Raw genomic sequence first — 17,175 nt, forward strand, 5'->3', positions numbered from 1 at the left:
CTTTCAGTAAGCTTCATTTAGATTTTGGGCAGCAGTGAACAGCCTGCCCATGGATGATATAATTAGGTTTAGTTTTGATCAGTGGTACATTAACTCTAGAATTTGTTTGACAGCCAGAATAGCAATGATGTCCCATCTTTTTTGTGAGATAAATTCCTGATGTGGAAGCACAAGGAGTAAATAGTCACTTCCAAATATCATTGGTGCCACATTCTTTCAGCCATGACACAAGACTCTTACTGAATGAAAATGTCAATTAGGATCAGGGACCAGAGACAGGAAGTACTTAATCTGGGAGTACCCACTCTCTGCCATTTTGAGAGCTGTTAAAAGACTGGAGGCTGGGAAACCCACTGCGATGAGATATACCAGTTGCCAGAAGGGAAATATTGATCCCACCAGGACTGGGGTTGGGAGGAAACTGCCTGTATCCCTGAAGATGGGGTGTGCTCCCAGTGACTTGCAAACACCAGTGGGGTCAGAGCGATGCTGATGCAGCGACTGAGATCATCCATTGTTTATGCAGTGGGTGCCCTGCTCAGGACCAACATTTTTCCAAGCACTGAGCTCTACATAATTATACTGGCTAGGCTGTGTCTTAGTTTAGTTTAGTTTAGAGATACAGCACTGAAACAGGCCTTTCGGCCCACCGAGTCTGTGCCGACCATCAACCCCCCATTTATACTAATCCTACACTAATCCCATATTCCTACCACATCCCCACCTGTCCCTATATTTCCCTACCACCTACCTATACTAGGGGCAATTTATAAAGGCCAATTAACCTATCAACCTGCAAGTCTTTGGCATGTGGGAGGAAACCGGAGCACCCGGAGGAAACCCACACAGACACAGGGAGAACTTGCAAACTCCACACAGGCAGTACCCAGAATTGAACCCGGGTCGCTGGAGCTGTGAGGTTTCTCACCTGATGATGTTTGTCTAGAAACTCCATGAAATAAACATTTGCATAATCACTGTAACTCAATATTTACACACTCACTGTAACCCTGGTTATGGAGTGGGGAAGGGAAATTGACCACAGCAATATTCTGCCTCAGGAACCTGTTTCCTTAATTAGACTAATTGCAATTGATTCAAAAGAAAAGATATTCTCCATGTTTTAATGGTAAGTAGGGCACAGGACCAGGGCACTGACACACATCATCAGCTCCCCTACCCCACCCTCACACACGCACAGCAGATAAACAGGCCATCAGCCCCTTGCTGCATTTAACAGGAGCAGCAAAACAGCCTCAGTCTGCCTCAAAAGCAGGGAAACATGGCTGTCCTTCATTGAACAGTAATTGAGGGTCCAGGCCTCCTCCTGACTCAACATATCCTGCCCTTCTGAAGGAAAATTGCATACTTGAAGCTATGGTGTAGGACTCCTGTTCCCTGCCCATTGGGAGGAAGCCATTTCAATGAAAGGAAGGAGAGCAATCTCCCCCCCCCCTTAAAATGCTGGTCCTGTGGAAAGGAAGGGGAGTTCATCACTTCCTCTCTCAGATGAAAATCTGAACTTGGTGAAGGGACAGGGAGCCTCTCCATTCTCACTGAGTAGGGATGTGAGCCTCTCTCTCCTGACTGAGGTAGTTTCCATGCCTTTGATGTCCCTGTTGCCTGTTCATATTCTCTTTTTTTCTCCTCACCTCCTCTTGCCTTCTCCTCCACTGCTCTCCCTTTTTATTTTCCCATCCTCTCCCTCCCCTCCTTTCCTGTACCCCTTCTTCTCTCTCCCTCGCCCACCTGGGTCCAGTTACCTACACCCACTCCTGCCCCCTAACCTGCTTGTCCTGATTACTGCACATTGAATCTGCATGCACAATACTGCAGGAAATTGACCAGGGGACAATGAAATAGAAGCCTTGAACACATAGTTGATGCTGACACTCCCAGTGCAGTACTGAGGGGGTGCAACGCTGTTAGATTTGCCATCTTTCGGATGAGACATGAAATGTCCCAATTGGAAAAATTATAGTGAGTTCTCCTGGTGTCCTGGCTAACATTTATCCCTCAGCCAACATCATCAACAAAAGACATTATCTGATCATTATCACATTGCTGCGTGTGGGAGGTTGCTGTGTGCAAATTGGCTGCTGCACTTCTTGCATCACAACGGTGACTACACTGCAAGTGTGCTTCATTGGCTGTGAATTGCTTTGTGCTGCCTTGAGGTTGTGACGAGAAATCGACGCTTAAGCTGGAAATTTAGAATGTGACAGCTCAAGAAGCCTAAAACTCCGAGGGTTAAAGGCAGGCGTTTCTATCAGGTGTATAAAAGCAAAATACTGCAGATGCTGGAAATCTGGAACAAAAACAGAAAGTGCTGGAAATACTCAGCAGGTCTGGCAGCATCCGTGGAGAGAGAAGCAAAGTTAACCTTTCAGGTCAGTGACCTTTCATCAGAACGTTCTGGTGATTTTGTTGGCATTAGCAAAGAACAGAGCTTGACACAAATCTTAGTGTTTTAAAAAAAAATGTTTTTAAAACGCAACAAATGAAAACAGCTGATTCTCATCATGAACTTGTGCACTCAGAAAAATGAGTGGGGATTAGTTTTTCCTGATTAAATAACAAGGCAGAAATTTCTGCTCCTGTAGTATATAGGAATGAACAGATTATGTCACACAATCTAACTTCCTTTAATACTTTCCTGGATGATAGCCCTGACATTCCTTTTTTATAATTTAGCACAGTTTGCATTGATGAATTAAGTTAATTAAGGAATTTCATTCATAAAAGTTTAATCTACTCAGTTGGAATTTGAACATTTCTGTTTTTTATTGCCGCTTTTGATCTGATCAGTTCCTGACCTGCTTTTTGGAATGTTTTGTACTAATCTACTTAACATTTCATACTTTTATTACAAAAAGTAATAAAAAGTTCAGTGAAAAGAAAAAAAAAGCCACCTCCTTAAGAAGACTCGTGTTGCTATGACGAGGTTGTAGTCTGGATCCCAGGCTCTCTCCACACGCTCTACCCAAACTCCTCCTTGCTAGCTTTCCTTAGCTTCTCTTCCAGGCTCCGTAATGAAGTGATCATCAAGCAGATAAATCTGGAGCACTATTGACACAGAGCACCAGACATATGTGTAGGTAAGATGAGAACGGTTAGCCATTTGGTTCATTCTTCCATAGAAACCTAACGTCCCATCACAACATCTAGCTGCCTCTTGAAAACTCCAGAACTTTTGCCTTTACTCTCCTGCCCTGAGCCCATGAGGTGTGTCATCTCAGGAAGAGGGGTGTCATGACACCAGTTATGAATTCCTTCACCCTGGAGTTACTCAGGATCGAACTTTTCTATTCCACTTAATGAGGCTAATTTTCACTTTCATTTCCTGGGTAGTGTTCCAGCAGCGCGGATTTTATGACTGTTAGACTGGTTCCACAAACAAATGCTGATCCAATCCACCAGATTACTATCCAGACACTGAAGATGAGATTTAACCCCCGATATCTGACATACCTCTCTAAGGTCCCCTCTTACTCAGCTCTTTTCAAAGCTGAAACGTCCGCGTTTTTCTAAAATTCCCTCATAACTCAGTGAGCAGAACCTTCAGCCCTAACAAAGATCTTTGAGTCAATAGTGGGACAAGTGGTCGGGGGTGGTGGAGGGGCAGTCCTGTATAACGGTGGGGGAGGAAGGGGGGGAGGGCGACCTGTAATTAGGAAACCTAATAGAATGTTATTGTTTATTGTGAGGGGAATTGAATATAAAAGTAGAGAGGTTATGCTTCTGCTATACAGGGCATTGGTGAGACCACATCTGGAGCACTGTGTACAGTACTGGTCTCCTTATTTAAAGAAGGATGTAAATGTGTTGGAAGCAGTTCAGAGGAGGTTTACTAGACTAATACCTGGAATGGGCTTGTGGTCTTATGAGGAAAGGTTGGCCAGGCTAAGCTTGTATCCGCCAGAATTTAGAAGAGTAAGAGGCGACTAGATTGAAACATATAAGATCCTGAGGGGTCTTGACAGTGTGGTTGTGGAAAGGATGTTTCTCCTTATGGGAGAATCTTAAATGAGGGGTCACTGTTTAAATTTTTTTCTCTCAGAGGATCGTGAGTCTTTGGAACTCTCTTCCTCAAAAGGCAGTGGAAGCAGAGTTTTTGAATATTTTTAAGGCAGAGGTAGATAGATTCTTGATGAGCACTGGGGTGAAAGGTTATTGGAGTAGGTGGGATTGTGGAGTTGAGGTTACAACCAGATCAGCCATGATCTTATTGAATGGCAGAGCAGGCTCGAGGCGCCGAGTGACCTACCCCTGCACCTAATTCGTATGTTCATATGCTACTGCCCCTTTTACACACTCACTCCAGTTGGAAGGTTCACCCAGTCCCTCTGACACTCGGCATCGAGCATGTGGCCCTTCTCTGCACCACTTCCAGAGCTTGGAAATTTACCATTATGTTTATCGTTCTCTGGGTGTCGCTGGAAAGGCCAGCATTTATTTCCATCTTTAATCGCCCTCGAGAGAATAGTGGCGAGCCACCTTCTTGAACTGCTGCAATGGGAAGACAGTGGCATAGTGGTAATGTCACTGGACTAGTAATCTAGAGCTCAGGCTAATGCTCTGGGGGGCATGGGTTTGAATCCCACCACGGCAGATGGTGAAATTTGAATTCAATTAATAAATCTGGAATTAAAAGCTAGTCTAATGGTGACCATGAAACCACTGTCAATTGTTGTAAAAACCCATCTGGTTCACTAATGTCCTTTAGGGAAGGAAATCTGCTGTCCTTACCTGGTCTGGCCTACATGTGACTCCAGACCCACAGCAATGTGGTTGACTCTTAAAATGCCCTCTGAAATGGGCTAGCAAGCCGCTCAGTTCAAGGGCAATTAGGGATGGGCAATAAATGCTGGCCTGGCCTGCGACGCCCACATCCTACAAACAAATGTTTTAAAAAAGTCCATGTGGTGTAGGTACACCCACAGCGCTGTTAGGAAGGGAGTTCCAGGATTTTATCTCCGTGTCGATGAAAGAATGGTGATAGATGTGCATTTGTGACCTGTATGCAGCCTGTGAGGGAAGTTTCCAGCAAGGAAGACCTATCTGAAGGCCCAATGGTAGTAAAGCTGGAATAAATAAAATACAATCAGTTTCAACAGTAAACCTGCTGTGTGTTCTAATTGATGGTGAGCTTGCTCTGTGCTTGTCAGAGGTGAAAATGGTGCCACTTTTAAAGATCACTTAATACACAGTTTGGAAAAAATCACACAAATTTCTTGAAATCTGAACCTTGTTTTCTTAGAAAACCTATCATAGACTGTGAAGCAACTGACTAATTGTTTAACTCATTTTTTTAAGAATAGACTAATATACTTTGGTGAATTTTTCATGCAGGCTGGGGCTTGGAACATATTAAAGGACAAAGAGTTTGAGGTTACATCAGGTGCACATAATAGAAAACTTACTACCATGAAATCAAAAGGAACAAGAATCTCTGCCATGAAAAAATCTTTCCAAATGATTCTTTAGTTTTGGATATGACTGTTAGTGAAGGTGGGTACAATATATTGTGTTGGGACACAGGAGACAGCACCGGAGAAGGCAGGTTTCCTCATGTGTGAAGAGGTGTATCACAGGTTCAGCTACAGAATGAGGTCTGGTACAGACAGAGATGGATTAAGAATTCCTAGGACCTCAGGTATTTGGGCCACTCCACATTACCCAGACACAAAGCCCACCTGTGGTCCTTTAAATGGCCTGTAGAATGTAAACTGCATTAGTAATAAAACAAATTATATCACAGTATTTCACCTGAAAAGCTGGCATAGCCACCACTTTCGGCAAAGGAGGCAAGTGGGTGCTGTTTCTGCTGCCAGTGAAGTGTAACAGAGTGCAGGGGGCACTACCCAGGCAGGCTGGGCGGGGGCAAGGTGTAGCAAGCTTAATTGTAGAGTCCAGATGTCCGAATGACCATACCAAGTCCTGGGCCGAGCATGTGAATATGATAATGGCTCACCTCACCTGTCAGCAAGACACCTTCACGGATACTAATTGCTCTGGAGGAAGGAGGGGAAGCTGCGATTCTGGGTACATTTTTGTCCTTAATGCCTGGCCATTAATTATCACCTGAGAGAAATGCGGGGAGGAAGCTCTGGCAGAGAGGATCAAATGGCAGGAACAGAAGCTGCCGGGTATGGTCGGGTCCAGAGTTTCTGCCTTGATCACACTCAGGCCACATATAATGTCCAGGTAGCCCCTTGTCTCAGAGGTGACCATCAGCTCAATTGTCTTGCAAACAGACACAGCAAGCTCCAAGTTCTTAAAAATTTACTCACAAGTTTCGGCAAGAGATAAACAGGACAGCAACTTGCATTTGCAAAGTGTCTTTAACAGAGGGAAATGTCCCAAGTCACTTTACAGAGGGGTATTCAGACAAAATTTGCTACTGACCCAAAGAAAGAGATAGTGGGCAGGTGACTTAAAGCTTGGTCAAAGGAAAAAGTTTTAAGGAGGGTCTTAAAAGTGAGAGGCTGGGAAGTTGAAGGAAGAAATTCCAGAGCTTGGGGCTGATTCAGTATGGGGTCAGAAGCTCAGCTTGCGTCAGATAGAGCACCGAGATTGTAAATAGTCTGATTAAACCTTAGACAGTGTCTGGAGAAGGATGTAGAATTGTTGGCGAGGGCTCGGAGTTTGTGGCGGGGGCGATAGACAATGGTTTTGGCCTTTCCAATATTTAATATTGGGAAGACTCCCATATTGGGAGTCTTTCAAATGTCAGTTGATTAGAATCCAGGACCAGCATGTTCCTGTGAGGAAGAAGGCTAAGTTTGGCGAGTTTCGGGAACCTTGGATAACGTGGGATATTGTGAGCCTAGTCAAAAAGAAAAAGGAAGCATTCGTAAGAGCTGGAAGGCTGGGAACAGATGAAGCCCTTGAGGAATATAAAGAAAGTAGGAAGGAACTTAAGCAAGGAGTCAGGAGGGCTAAAAGGGGTCATGAAAAGTCATTGGCAAACAGGATTAAGGAAAATCCTAAGGCTTTTTATACGTATATAAAGAGCAAGTTGGTAACCAGGGAAAGGGTTGGCCCACTCAAGGACAGAGGAAGGAATCTATGCGTGGAGCCAGAGGAAATGGGCGAGGTACTAAATGAGTACTTTGCATCAGTATTCACCAAAGAGAAGGACTTGGTGGATGATGAGTCTAGGGAAGGGAGTATAGATAGTCTGGGTCATGTCATTATCAAAAAGGAGGTGGTGTTGGGCGTCTTGCAAAGCATTAAGGTAGATAAGTCCCTAGGGCCTGAGGGGATCTATCCCAGAATACTGAGGGAGGCAAGGGAAGAAATTGCTGGGGCCCCAATGTTGTTCCTCTGTTTAAGAAGGGTAGCAAGGGTAATCCAGGAAATTACAGGCCGGTGAGCCTTATGTCAGTGATAGGGAAATTATTAGAGAGGATTCTTCAGGACAGGATTTACTCCCATTTGGAAACAAATGAACTTATTAGCGAGAGGCAGCATGGTTTTGTGAAGTGGAGGTCGTGTCTCCCTAACTTGATTGAGTTTTTTGAGGAAGTGACGAAGATGATTGATGAAGAAAGGGCAGTGGATGTTGTCTATATGGACTTCAGTAAAGCCTTTGACAAGGTCCCTCATGGCAGACTGGTACAAAAGGTGAAGTCACATGGGATCAGAGGTGAACTGGCAAGATGAGAGCGACAGAGAGCCTTCCAGTCACAGAAACACCTGTCGACCATAATCCTTTGCTTCCTGCCTATGAGCCAATTTTAGATCCAACTTGCCATTTTCCTTGAATTCCATGAGCTTTTACTTTTGTGACCAGTCTGCCATGTGGGTCCTTGTCAAAAGCCTTGCTAAAATCCATGTAAACAATATCAAATGAGCTACCCTCATCAACCCTCCTTGTTACCTCCTCAAAACATTCAGTCAAGTTAGTCAGACACGACCTTTCCTTAAAAAATCCATGCTGACTGTCCTTGACTATTCCCTGCCTTTCTAAATGGTGATTTATACTGTCTCTCAGAAGTTTTTCCAATAATTTGGCCAGTACCGAGATTAGATTACCTGGCCTGTAATTACTCAGAATATCCCTTTCTCACTTTGTAAACAACAGTTCATTGTTAGCAGTCTTCCAGTCCTCTGGCAGCACACCTGTAACCAGAGTGGATTGGAAAATGATGGTCAGAGCTTCCGTTATTTTTTATTTGCTTCACTTAGCAGCCTGGGGTACATTTCATCTGGGCCTAGTAATTTGTCTACTTTCAAGAATGCTGAACATCTTAATATTTCCTCCCTCACCATGCTTATCCCATTCATTATTTCACGATTTAAGTCCTTAACTACAGTGTCTGCTTCATCCCTCTCTTTTGTGAAAACAGATGCAAAGTTTTCATTCTGAACCATGGCCATGTCATCTTCCTCCACACAGGAGTTATCATTTTGCTTTCTGATAGACCCTACTCTTTCCTTAGTGATCCGCTTGCTCTTTATGTATTTATAAAACATCGTAGTGTTTTCCTTGATTTTACTAGTCAATATCTTTTCTTGTCCTCTCTTTACATTCCTAATTTCCTTTTTAATTTCACCCTGCACTTTCTATACTCCTCTTGACTTTCTGTAGTATTGAGCATCTTTTTTTGAGCTTTCTGCTATTTTTGCTTTATCATGCTCTGTATGTTCTTTGACATAGAGGAGGGTCTAGATTTGTGAGGCCCACCCTTTTAATTTGTGGAAACAAATATATTCTGAATTCTCTTTGGCTCCTCCTTTAATGCCTTCCACTGCACTGACACTGATTTACCTAGAGGTAGCTGTTTCCAGTTCACTTTTGGCAAATCACATCTCAGCTCAGTAAAATTCACCTTTCCTCAATTTAACACTTTTACTCTTGGTCTATCTTTATCCTTTTCCAAAGCTACTCTAAATCTAACTGAATTATGATCACTATGCTATGAGTTCCCTCATCTAAATCATTAATGTACATTGTGAATAGCTGGGGTCTTAGCACCGATCCCTGCGGTACCCCACTAGTCACTGCCTGCCATTTGGAAAAAGACCCATTTATCCCTACTGTTTGTTTCCTATATGCCAACCAATTTTCTATCCATCGCAATACGCTACCCCCAATCCCATGCGCTTTAATTTTGCACGCTAATCTCTTACGTGGGACTTTTTCGAAAGCCTTCTGACAGTCCAAATAAACCACATCCACTGGCTCCCCCTCATCAACTCTACTCGTTACATCCTCGAAGAATTCTACTAGATTTGTCAAGCATGATTTCCCTTTCGTAAATCCATGCTGGCTCTGCTCGATTCTACCACTGTTCTCTAAGTGTTGTGCTATAAAATCTTTGATAATAGACTCTAGAATTTTCCCCACTACCAACGTCAGGCTGACTGGTCTATAATTCCCTGCTTTCTCTCTACCTTCCTTTTTAAATAGTGGGGTTACATTAGCTACCCTCCAATCGGTTCCAGAGTCTATAGAATCTTGGAAGATGACCACCAATGCATCCACTATTTCTAGGGCCACTTTCTTAAGTACTCTGTGATGCAGACCATCAGGCCCTGGGGATTTATCGGCCTTCAATCCCATCAATTTCCCCAACACCATTTCTCTACTAATGCTGATTTCTTTCAGTTCCTCTCTCTCACTAAGCCCTGTGTTCCCCAACATTTCTGCTGTGATATTTGTGTCCTTCTTTGTGAAGACAGAACCAAAGTATGCATTTAGTTGGTCAGCCATTTCTTTATTCCCCATAATAGATTCCCCTGTTTCTGACTGTAAGGGACCTACATTTGCCTTCACCAATCTTTTTCTCTTCACATACATATAGCAACTTTTATAGTCAGTTTTTATGTTCCCCGCAAGGTTGCTGTCGTACTCTATTTTCCCCTTCTTAATCAATCCCTTGGTCCTCCTTTGCTGAATTCTAAGCTGCTCCCAAGTAATATCTCCAAATTTGCAGATGACACAAAATTGGGTGGGAGGGTGAGTTGTGAGGAGGATGCAGAGAGGCTTCAGGGTGATTTGGACAAGTTGAGTGAGTGGGCAAATGCATGACAGATGCAGTATAATGTGGGTAAATGTGAGGTTATCCACTTTGGTAGCAAAAACAGGAAGACAGATTATTATCTGAACGGCTATAAACTGAGGGGACTATGCAGCGAGACCTGGGTGTTCTCGTACACCAGTCACTGAAGGTAAGCATGCAGGTGCAACAGGCGGTAAAAAAGGCAAATGGTATGTTGGCCTTCATAGCGAGAGGATTCGAGTACAGGAGCAGGGATGTCTTGCTGCAATTATACAGGGCCTTGGTGAGGCCACACCTGGAATATTGTGTGCAATTTAGGTCTCATTATCTGAGGAAGGATGTTCTTGCTATAGAGGGAGTGCAGCGAAGGTTTACCAGACTGATTCCTGGGATGGCGGGACTGACGTATGAGGAGAGATTGAGTCAGTTAGGATTATATTCGCTGGAGTTCAGAAGAGTGAGGGGGGAATCTCATAGAAACCTATAAAATTCTAACAGAACTTGACAGGGTAGATGCAGGAAGGATGTTCCCGATGGTGGGGAAGTCCAGAACCAGGGATCATAGTCTAAGGATACGGGGTAAACCTTTCAGGACTGAGATGAGGAGAAATGTCTTCCCCCAGAGAGTGGTGAGCCTGTGGAATTCGCTACCACAGAAAACAGCTGAGGCCAAAACATTGTATGTTTTCAAGAAGGAGTTAGATATAGCACTTGGGTCTAAAGGGGTCAAAGGGTATGGGGCGAAAGCAGGAACAGGTTACTGAGTTGGATGATCAGCCGTGAACATAATGAATGGCGGAGCAGGCTCCAAGGGCTGAATGGCCTACTCCTGCTCCTATTTTCTATGTTTCTATGTATTTAGTTCCCTCATCTAAATCATCACTATATATTGTGAATAGCTGGGATCTAGCACCAATCCCTGCGGTACCCCACTAGTTACTGCCTGCCATTTGGAAAAAGACCCATCAACACTGTGACTCCCCTGTCCTTTTTTTATTCCCCTCTATCCAGTCTGAAAACGCTGTAAACCGGAAATGTTGAGCTGCCATTCTTGCCCTTCTTTAAGCCATTTTTCAGTAATAGCTATAATACCATACTTCCGAGTGTCTATCTCTGCCCTCAGCTCATTTGCCTTATTCACTAGGCTCTTTGCATTGAAGTATATACTCCTTTGTTATCTATTTTCTAGCTTTTGTTTTCTCTGCTCTACATACTCAATTACTAATTTTCTGCCTTCTATTTTTAGTTTTGCTTCTGTTCCTTCTGAATCTACACTCAAGTTCCCATTACCCAGGGGCGGCACAGTGGCTCAGTGGTTAGCACCGCAGCCTCACAGCTCCAGCGACCCGGGTTCAATTCCGGGTACAGCCTGTGTGGAGTTTGCAAGTTCTCCCTGTGTCTGTGTGGGTTTCCTCCGGGTGCTCCGGTTTCCTCCCACATGCCAAAGACTTGCAGGTTGATAGGTTAATTGGCCATTATAAATTGCCCCTAGTACAGGTAGGTGGTAGGGCAATATAGGGACAGGTGGGGATGTGGTAGGAATATGGGATTAGTGTAGGATTAGTATAAATGGGTGGTTGATGGTCGGCACAGACTCGATAGGCCGAAGGGCCTGTTTCAGTGCTGTATCTCTAAACTAAACTAAACCCTGCCAAGCTAGTTTAAACCTCCCAATAGAACAAGCAAACTTCCCCGCCAAGATATTTGTCGTGGTCCCATTGAATTGCAACAAGTCCCACCTCCCCCAAAGCTGGTCTAATGCCCTAGCAATCTAAAGCCTTCCCTCTTGCACCCTCTTCCCTGGCCACCAAGGAGCCCGACGCCAGGATTGCCGGACACGATCTTCCCGGCAGCAGCCAGGCTCCGTGGTTCTGCATCCACTGCTCTCGACGGGACCCTACTTTACATATTTAAAATACTTCTCTGCATAAATTCAAATTTAATTCCCGCGATCTTACTTCAGTTCCCAAACTCGAACACATTGTGCAACACTCATGCGCCTTCACTTTCCTGTCCAGAAGATGCTGGCGCCACCAAGGTGGGGAAGGGGTCGACTCTGCATGATTTAGTGTATGGGGGGAAGGGGTCGACTCTGCATGATGTAGTGTATGGGGGTAGGGGTCAACTCTGGGCATGATTTAGTGTATGGGGGGGAAGGGATCGACTCTGCATGATTTAGTGTATGGGGGTAGGGGTCAACTCTGGGCATGATTTAGTGTATGGGGGGGAAAGGATCGACTCTGCATGATGTAGTGTATGGGGGTAGGGGTCAACTCTGGGCATGATTTAGTGTATGGGGGGAAGGGATCGACTCTGCATGATGTAGTGTATGGGGGTAGGGGTCAACTCTGGGCATGATTTAGTGTATGGGGGGGAAGGGATCGACTCTGCATGATTTAGTGTATGGGGGTAGGGGTCAACTCTGGGCATGATTTAGTGTATGGGGGGAAGGGGTCAACTCTGCATGATTTAGTGTATGGGGGTAGGGGTCAACTCTGGGCATGATTTTGAACTCTTTGCAGGGCTGGCAGCCTTTTAAAAATGGCATCAGCACCTGCTCCAACATCAGATGCCGTTAATGGCGTTGCCAATGCCGCCCCCGCCAGCACTCTTCTCCAGCCGCAGGAATGCCTGTCTCTTCCCTATCACTATTGCCTTTTTCACCTTCCTCCTCCCCCCCTCGCATGGCTGGGCTACTCATGGTATCATGGACTTGGCTGTGCCTGCACTCACCAGAGGAAAATCCCTCTCACCAGTATTTAGAACTGAAGTGCAGTTGGAGAGCGAGATGTTCTCTGGAGACTCCTGTGCTACCAGCCTGATTCTGCTTAACCGTCTGCTGCAACAATTGGGAAACAATCAGACCCTTCATTAACCAATTGGATGATTCTTGACTCCCAGCCAAAAGCTTTTTCTCTCCTTCTCCAGTGATTTTATAACTAATAAGCGAAAGTGCTCAAAGAATGAGGAAAAAAAGCACGCTTCTCATGTCCTGGACAGTCATGGCTGAATTTAATGTGGCAGTTGAAGGCGGGTATGGTGCCGTGGAGGGACAGAGAATCGCATTGCAACTGTCCGCCGCAAATTTGGCGTGATCACGTCGGTTCTGGATTTTGTCCATCGCGGGGCGGGAATCGATTTTAAATTGCTGAAATGCTGATTTACATGTATTTAAATATAATTAATTCTGATTTAATGATTGGCCCTTGATTTTGTGAATGGCGGGCAACACTCACATGCCTTCTGATTCATGAGCATTAAAACCTGGCGGCACTGAGGCGAGAGGCCGCATTGCCATGACAGGGAGACAGCCCGAGCACTGCTGCATGGGGGAAGATGGAGTTTCGGAGGCCATTGTCGGACTGTGTTGCCACGTGCTCTGCAAGGGGGGGGGGCTCTGGGTTCCCAGGTGCTCTGCAAATTCTACACATGATCTTTCCAAGGATCCACCTGAGTCATGTGTCGGGTCTCCCAGGCAGCACCCTACTGCTGCATCAAGGAGGTGACCAATGCTATGTTATGCACACTATTAGACCAACTCTGACAGTCAGGCCAAGAGGGCCTTCAGATTCCGAGCCATCACTGGGTTCGCTCAGGTGCAAGGTGTAATAGATTATACGCATGTGGCCATCAAGGCTCCAACAGACCAGCCAGCTTCCGTCAACAGGAAGGGCTTCTAATCAATCAACGTTCAACTGGTTTGCGACCACCGATAGCGTTTCCTGCAGGTTTGTGCCCACTTCCCAAGAAGCAGCCAGGATAGTTACATACGTCGACAGCCCCAGGTGCCTCCGCTTTTCAATTTCCCTGCTCTCCTTCAGGGGTGGTTTCTCAGGGACAAGGGCTACCCACTGAAGATATGGCTTCTGACGGCTGTGAGGAATCCTTGCAATGTAGGGGAGGAGAGGTACCACCCTTGCCACAGCTCCACCCGAGCAACCATCGAGCAGGCCATTGGGCTGCTGAAGATGAGATTCTGTTGCTTTGATCAGTCTAGTGGAGCCCTACAGTATGCCCCAGCAAGGGTCTCGTGTATCATGGTGGTCGGCTGTGCTCCACACAATCTAGCACTGCAAAGGGTGGAGGAGGCTTTACATGAAGAGGACATGCCTGGGCGACACTCATACACCGACAAGGAGGACGCAGAGGAGGGAGAGGGGTGAGCAGCAATGGATGATGAAGACCCTACGCAGGAGATCAGATGTGCAAAGGAGGCAAGAGACAATCTCATAATGACTCATTTCCATTCACCCTAATGTCCATTCACAGAGAGTCACATAAAGGCTCACCTTAATGCAGTGAACTCTGTCGTCTCCTTTCCATTTGTGATCCCTGTCTTGCAATGCCTGCTAGTGACCGTGGCAGAGTCAACATGGTTTTGTGAAAGGGAAATCATGTTTGATAAATTTATTAGAGTTCTTTGAGAATGTAACCAACAGGTTGGATAAAGGGGAACCTGTAGACATAGTGTATTTGGATTTCCAAAAGGCATTGGATAAGGTGCCACATAAAAGGTTATTAGACAAGTTAAGAGCTCACAGTGTTGGGATGATAGCATGGATAGAGATTGGCTAACTAACAGGAAACACAGATTGGGGATACATGGATCATTTTCAGAATGGCAAACTGTAACGAGTGGAGTACCACAGGGATCAGTGCTGGGGCCTCAAAAAATTTATGATCTATATTAATTAATTGAATGAAGGGACCGAGTGTATTGTAGCCAAATTTGCTGACAATACAAAGATAGGTAGGAAAGCAAGTTGTGAGAAGGTTACAAGGAGTCTAAAAGGATGTAGACAGGTTAAGTGAGTGGGCAAAAATTTGGCAGATGACGTATAATGCGGGAAAATGTGAGGTTGTGCACTTTGGTGGAAAGAATAGAAAAGCAGAATATTAATTAAGTGGAGAGAGACTGTAGAATGTTGCAGTACAAAGGGATCTGGGTGTCCTCGTCCCTGAATCACAAAAAGCTAACTTTCAGGTACAGCGAGTAATTAGGAAGGCAAATGGGATATTGGCCTTTATTGCAAGGGGGATGGAGTTTAAAAAAAGGGAAGTCTTGCCAGAACTGTAGAGCAGGGGTCAACAACGTGTCCATATACAGACACTCTGTGGTAAAAAAGTTTGAGGTCCGTGACTCGTAATTTCAGGGTTGAGAAATCTGCCATTGGCTTCTTCTTTTCGACCAGACCGGCTTTAATAAAATCACAATGGTCAGTTTCATAGCTGATAAGTGCTGTGAGCAGGAACAGAGATTTTTAATCTTTGGAGAGCTTCAGCATTTTCGGGCAGGTTCCGATTTTTTTTTTTAAATGCCCGCCGGAAAACCACAAAGGTCTGAAGGACGGTAACCGCAATTCCTGCTCTCAGCACCAGTCCGCTCTGAAACTGACAGTTGTGATTTTTTCTTAAAAAGTAGCCAACCACGAAGCTGCTCCACTGACAGTTCCTGCAACTGTCAGAGAGGTGGGGAGACGGAGAGAAAGTGGGGCAGAGAGGAAGGCAAGAGTTTGTGAGTGGGACACAGAGAGAGAGAGGGTGGGACAGAGAGCGAGAGAGTGGGGGGCAGAGAGAGGGAGAGAGATACAGAGAGAGAGGGTGGGACAGAGAGCGAGAGAGTGGGGGGCAGAGAGAGGGAGAGAGATACAGAGAGAGAGGGTGGGACAGAGAGCGAGAGAGTGGGGGGCAGAGAGAGGGAGAGAGATACAGAGAGAGAGCGCGGAGAGAGAGGGGGAGGACAGAGAGTGAGAGAGTGGGGGGCAGAGAGAGGGAGGGAGAGAGAGGGAGGGAGAGAGAGGGGGAGGACAGAGAGAGAGAGGGTGGGACAGAGAGTGAGAGAGTGGGGGGCAGAGAGAGGGAGAGAGAGGGGGAGGACAGAGAGAGAGAGGGTGGGACAGAGAGTGAGAGAGTGGGGGGCAGAGAGAGGGAGAGAGAGGGGGAGGACAGAGAGAGAGAGGGTGGGACAGAGAGTGAGAGAGTGGGGGGCAGAGAGAGGGAGAGAGAGGGGGAGGACAGAGAGAGAGAGGGTGGGACAGAGAGTGAGAGAGTGGGGGGCAGAGATAGGGAGAGAGAGGGGGAGGACAGAGAGAGAGAGTAGAGGGACAGAGAGGGGGGAGAGATACAGAGAGAGAGGGTGGGACAGAGAGCGAGAGAGTGGGGGGCAGAGAGAGGAAGAGAGATACAGAGAGAGAGGGTGGGACAGAGAGCGAGAGAGTGGGGGGGCAGAGAGAGGGAGAGAGATACAGAGAGAGAGCGCGGAGAGAGAGGGGGAGGACAGAGAGAGAGAGTAGAGGGACAGAGAGCGAGAGAGTGGGGGGCAGAGAGAGGGAGAGAGATACAGAGAGAGAGGGTGGGACAGGGAGCGAGAGAGTGGGGGGCAGAGAGAGGGAGAGAGATACAGAGAGAGAGGGTGGGACAGAGAGCGAGAGAGTGGGGGGCAGAGAGAGGAAGAGAGATACAGAGAGAGAGGGTGGGACAGAGAGCGAGAGAGTGGGGGGCAGAGAGAGGGAGAGAGATACAGAGTGAGAGGGTGGGACAGAGAGCGAGAGAGTGGGGGGCAGAGAGAGGGAGAGAGATACAGAGAGAGCGCGGAGAGAGAGGGGGAGGACAGAGAGAGGGGGAGAGGGAAGGGAGGACGACAGATAGGGGAGGGCAGCATGAAACTAGAAGATTGGGAAAACTTTAAAGGTCAACAGAAAGCTACAAAAAGAGCTATAAAGAAAAGTAAGATGGAACATGAGAAAAAACTAGCACAGAATATAAAGACAGATAGCAAAAGTTTCCATAAATATATAAAAGGAAAAAGAGTGGCTAAAGTAAACGTTGGTCCTTTAGAGGATGAGAAGGGGAATTTAGTTATGGGATACGATGAAATGGCCGAGGCATTGAACAGGTATTTTGTATCGGTCTTCACAGTGGAGGACATTAATAACATGCCAGAAATTGACAAAGAGACGAACGTAGGTGAGGACCTGGGAACAATCATTATTACGGAAGAGGTAGTGTTGGGCAAGCTAATGGAGCTAAGGATTGATAAGTCTCCTGGCCCTGATGGAATGCATCCCAGGGTACTAAAAGAGATGGCGGGAGAAATAGCAGGTGCACTGACGGTAATTTTCCAAAATTCGCTGGACTCTGGGGTAGTCCCAGTTGATTGGAAAAC

At 46.0% G+C, this 17,175-nt stretch overlaps 1 protein-coding gene across 13 annotated transcripts in view; it reads left to right on the top strand.

Moving 5' to 3' along the window:
- cers3a (ceramide synthase 3a) overlaps window positions 1-17,175 on the top strand; it is a 202,395-nt gene that overhangs the window by 173,494 nt on the left and 11,726 nt on the right. For 9 of the 13 annotated variants that reach the window (XM_068017697.1, XM_068017696.1, XM_068017695.1 and 6 more), the window contains one exon: window positions 5,353-5,511. The exons of the other annotated variants lie outside the window; for them this stretch is intronic. In XM_068017697.1, coding sequence (XP_067873798.1) covers window positions 5,353-5,487 — 135 coding nt within the window. In that variant the 3' untranslated portion in view covers window positions 5,488-5,511. The remainder of the gene's footprint in view (window positions 1-5,352; window positions 5,512-17,175) is intronic. 13 annotated transcript variants of the gene reach the window in all.

Source organism: Heterodontus francisci, chromosome 38 (genome assembly GCF_036365525.1).
Source record: "Heterodontus francisci isolate sHetFra1 chromosome 38, sHetFra1.hap1, whole genome shotgun sequence".
Taxonomy (NCBI): domain Eukaryota; kingdom Metazoa; phylum Chordata; class Chondrichthyes; order Heterodontiformes; family Heterodontidae; genus Heterodontus; species Heterodontus francisci.